The sequence below is a fragment of the Pogoniulus pusillus genome, unplaced genomic scaffold (genome assembly GCF_015220805.1).
Source record: "Pogoniulus pusillus isolate bPogPus1 unplaced genomic scaffold, bPogPus1.pri scaffold_47_arrow_ctg1, whole genome shotgun sequence".
In the NCBI taxonomy this organism is placed as follows: Eukaryota; Metazoa; Chordata; class Aves; order Piciformes; family Lybiidae; genus Pogoniulus; species Pogoniulus pusillus.
Window position 1 is genome coordinate 3,397,167 of NW_026974707.1, and position 4,691 is coordinate 3,401,857.

A 4,691-nucleotide genomic window follows, 5' to 3' on the forward strand; every position below is an offset into this window, starting at 1 on the left:
GAGGCATCTCTTACAGCTGGCACAGCCACAACTGATGTGGGCTGTAAAGAGGACTCCCTGTCCAGAGACCATTGTCAAACCATTGTGAAGAGCTGTGCAGCCCTGGGGTGCAGGCAGGGTTGGGCAGGGCTGTCCGTCAGAGCAGGGTCCCTGCAGCGCAGCGGCTGAGTGCTGGGGCAGGGTCTCTGCCATCAGCCAGGCTTAGCTCTCAGCCTGCATGGGGAGCTCCCCATGGCACTGTGGGGAGAAGATGTCACTTGAAGGAGCCACCCTGGGCAAGGCAGGGCAGGACAGGGCAGGGTAGGGTTTTTCTCCTGTGGAAAGGCTGCTGTGTGGGTCAGGGCTGCTCACAGCTCCAGCTCAGCCTTGGGACATTGGCTGCATTGCAAGAGATGGTGCAAGGCAGAGGCTGACCTAAAGATGAACTTTGCAGGCTCTCTAATCTCAGCCCTCTAAGGGAAAGGGGACAGGTGGTGGCAAGGCACAGAGCTCCTGAACAGAAGGCATCAGCAGATCTGCCAGAAACCTCCCAAAGTGACTCCTCTGCCTACAGGCAGCTCCAGCTCCCTTCTGCTGGCAGCAACAACCTTTGTCTGACCTATCCTTGGGAGCTGTTGTCAGGGAGATGCCCCTGGGCAGTGCCTGCTGTCAGGAGGTGTCTGCAGGGCAGAGCTGAGCACACAGCATTTGGGATGAGGTTTGAGGACACTGACAGGGAGGAGGCTTTGGGCAGACAAACAGCAGAGAGCTCCAGGCAGCAGAGAGCCAGGCCACCCTCTGCAGCACTTGGCTCAGAGGCACAGGCAAAGAGAGAAGAGTTCTCAAGCACATTGTTAGTGAGAGCAACCTCAAATGCAAGTCACTCAAGGGCAGAGCAGCTCTGCTGACTCTGGATAAGGCACAGGGAAACCTTTAGTCCCCCAGGACAAAGCAGGCAGAGATCAGTGTCAGAGATGAGGACTTCTGCTCCTTCAGCTCCTCACTCAGCAGCTCAGAGAAGGAAGCTGAGAGAAGCTCCCCCAGGTACACAGAAGTGACTTTGAAGAGCACTCCTTGGGAAACTGAGCAGGAGAGGAACAAAGCAGCCTGCCCTAACTCGCTGATGTCTTCTCCTCTCTCAACAGCACTCATGTTTAGAGAGAACAAATGCACAATGGCAGCTCCATCACTGAGTTGCTCCTCCTGCCATTCCCAGGCACACAGCAGCTGCAGCTCCTGCACTTCTGCCTCTTCCTGGCCACCTACCTGGCTGCCCTCCTGAGCAACAGCCTCATCATCACCACCATCTCCTGGCACCACCACCTGCACACCCCCATGTACTTCTTCCTCCTCAACCTCTCCATTCTTGACCTTGGCTTAATCTCCATCACTGTGCCCAAAGCCATGGACAGTTCCCTGACGGGCATCAGGGAAATTTCCTATGCAGGATGTGCTGCTCAGGTCCTTCTCTTTGCCTTTTTCATTCCAGCAGAGTATTTTCTCCTCACCATCATGGCCTACGACCGCTACGTTGCCATCTGCAGACCCCTGCACTATGGCACCCTCCTGGGCAGCAGAGCTTGTGCCCACATGGCAGCAGCTGCCTGGGCCTGTGGCTTTCTCCATGCTCTGCTGCACACAGCCAATACATTTTCCCTGCCCCTCTGCCAGGGCAATGCTATGCACCAGTTCTTCTGTGAGATCCCCCAGATCCTCAAGCTCTCCTGCTCCACAGCCTACCTCAGGGAACTTTGGCTCATTGTGGTCAGTGTCTGTGTATTCTTTGTCTGTTTTGTGTTCATTGTGGTGTCCTATGTGCAGATCTTCAGGGCAGTGCTGAGGATGCCCTCTCAGCAGGGACGCCACAAAGCCTTTGCCACCTGCCTCCCTCACCTGGCTGTGCTCTCTCTGTTTCTCAGCACTGGCTTCTTTGCCTACCTGAAGTCCCCTTCTATCTCTTCCCCACCGCTGGACCTGGTGGTGTCAGTTCTGTACTCAGTGGTGCCTCCAGCAATGAACCCTCTCATCTATGGCCTGAGGAACCAGGAGCTGAAAGCTGCCCTGAGCAAACTGCTCTCTGGATGTTTTCAGAAGCAATAAACTCTTTGTCTTCTGCTGCAGAGCAGCTCTGGTGTCACTCTGAGCAGGCCCAGCCTGGCTTCCAGACCTTTTGCTCTTGGTGGTGGATAGTTTCACTTGTGAGAACACTCCGAATCACAGAACCATTGAGACTGGAAAAGACCTCTCAGATCCTCATGTCCAGCTGTCACGGAGGGGGATTCCCAATGCCTATTTGGTGGAGGAGAGAAATTAATTAATGTGAGAGGATATTTATAAAAATATATTTATTAAACTCCAATATTTCTACTCTCCCCACCCCCAACCACTGAACTTTAATATTAAACTGTTCTTTAAAAGGTTATGAAGGCATTATGGAATATCTATCTACAGAAGCTTATTCCTAACCAGCAAACATTGAAACTATTAACAGAGAGAGAACTTTCCCCGTGGCTCAATGCCGCCTGGGCTCTTACCCTATTTGCCTGGCAAAGCTGAGCTGAAAGCTGCTCTCTGCTTTATGGCAGAGGTAATAGAAATTGCAGAGGCATCTACTCACACTTCTTATCAATCACCCTCCGGGGCTGCCTCAGCCTGTGCCTAGTGTCCAATTCTTCAGGGTCTCTGCCTGTGGACTTTGAGGCTGGAATCCTCCGGCATCAGGGGAAATGGCAGGCTCTGGCCTTACTGCTGTTGGATCCTGCTGGCTGCTCTCTGCAGGGGTACACAGGCAGGATCTCCAGGTGCAGAGGCAGGATTCCGTTCAGTCTGAGCAGAGGTCCAACGCTTGCTTCTCAGGCCAATCGAACGCAGACAAGTGGGTCTGCTCATGGCACCCACAGCAATGTGCAACCAGGCACTCATACAAAGGCAGGCATAAAGCTGCAAGGAAATATGCAGGCAGGCAGGCAAGCAATGTGGTGGAGCCACAAGGAATGTGGGGCAGGCTGCACATGAGCCTGTGCACCCCTATTTATTAAATGTAGGCTATTGATGGTCTCATTGATGACTAGAATGACCAATCAGGTTGGCAGTCAGCCAAACCTTACCATACTAGGTAAAACCCACAGGCCTGGACTCCAAATATGGGAATCACCTGGGCCCAGCACCAGGCAGGCACGAGCTGAGTGTGTGGGGACTTACACAATCAGGTGTCCTGGGCAACTGACTTCATGGCCCTGGTCTGTTGTGCCCCTTTGTGCTCGTTTACCCCTGGTGCAGGCAGAGAGACATATCCAGGCAGAGCAGGCATAAATAAGCCTGATTTGGGCCTACAGGCCCTCCACAACACCAGCACATCAGCTAAACCATGCCAGCAAGTGCCACATCCAATCCTTTCTTAAAGACCTCCAGGATACTGACTCCACCACCTCCCGGGGCAGTCCTCTCCACTGCCTAATCACCTTTCCATCAGGAAGTGCTTCCTAATATCCACCCTAAACCTCCTCTGAGTTCAGGGAGCTTCAAGCCGTGCACTTGTCCTCTCACAAGTTACCTGGAAGAAGAGCCTGATCCCACCTGACTACAACCTGGTTGTAGAGTGTGACAAGATCCCTTCTAAGTCTCCTCTTCTCCAGGCTGAACACCCCCAGCTCCCTCAGCCTCTCATCACGAGACTTCCCCTTCAGCCCCCTCACCAGTCTCATCACTCTTCTCTGGACCCAATCCAGCACCTCAATATCCTGGATGCTCTCAGCCCCTTTCTGTTTGCTCTTCTCTTTGAGGGTTTCTGACAGAGGAGCTGTGCTCCTTGTTTCTTTAAACAAAATAAAAGCCCTGCCAGTAACCGTTTAGTTCCTCAGATCCTTCTCCTAAGACTTTTCTGGAACTTCAGTTTCCCAAGTGCCCAAGAAAGCATCCCATAGATGAAAACAGCAGGGAAGAGCTAAAGCATGTGAGTGTGCAGGGGTGGGGCAGGCAGAAGTGTTCTGCAGAGAGAGGCCTCCCGTGAGAGATGTGAAGGAGCAGCAGAGCAGCAGCAGCTCCAAACCCGTGTTTGCTGGATCTAACCCTGGGAAAGCTGCCACAGGTCCAGCACGGTGGACTGGCCCCTCACAGACAGCATTTCCAGCCCTGGCCTCTCACCTTGGCTTGCATAAGTTCTTTGAACACAGCATCAGGAGCTCAGCAGTCCCTGTTTGCATTTCGTGATGAGAGGTCAGCATGGACATCATGTCTGTGAGGTGAGAGGAACCTGAGTGAGCACAAACACCATCAGCTGCTCCTGGGGGTACCAAGGCACTGGAGGCTTCAGGAGCCTCCCAGCCTCTGGCAGGGGCAGCAGCAGGTCAGCAGGACACTAACTGCTGCATTGCAGGGCCTGTGGGAGTGATGGGGAAGGACTCTGCCTCTGAACATGCCAGGGGGCACCAGGAGGCTATGAGGCCAGCTCAGATGTGGGCACCTGACAGAGCCCTGACATTTCTCTGTGTGACTGCAGAACAATCCCCACTGCCCCAGTGGGATTCGTCTCAGGTGTCCTGGACAGGCTCATTGCAAATGTTCCTCTCTGCTCATGTGACCCTGCCATGGAGGGCCCAAAAATAGGCTTAGTTATGCCTTGCTGTGATGAATAGTCCCAAAGGGCATAAAAATGGGCTTAAGCATGTCCTGTCTTATTTACCTGCCTGTCTGCATTGCAGCCAGAGGTGGGA

At 53.4% G+C, this 4,691-nt stretch overlaps 1 protein-coding gene across 1 annotated transcript; it reads left to right on the forward strand.

The window, feature by feature from the left end:
• The first annotated feature begins 1,314 nt into the window (after positions 1–1,314).
• Positions 1,315–2,079, forward strand: LOC135174088 (olfactory receptor 14J1-like). The gene has a single exon (XM_064141336.1). It carries the CDS (start codon positions 1,315–1,317, stop codon positions 2,077–2,079), a length of 765 nt encoding a protein of 254 aa, XP_063997406.1.
• The last annotated feature ends 2,612 nt before the right edge of the window (positions 2,080–4,691 follow it).

Coding starts and splice junctions, on each gene's coding strand:
- LOC135174088 (XM_064141336.1), top strand. CDS start 1,315: ATGTACTTCTTCCTCCTCAACCTCTCCATTCTTGACCTTGGCTTAATC.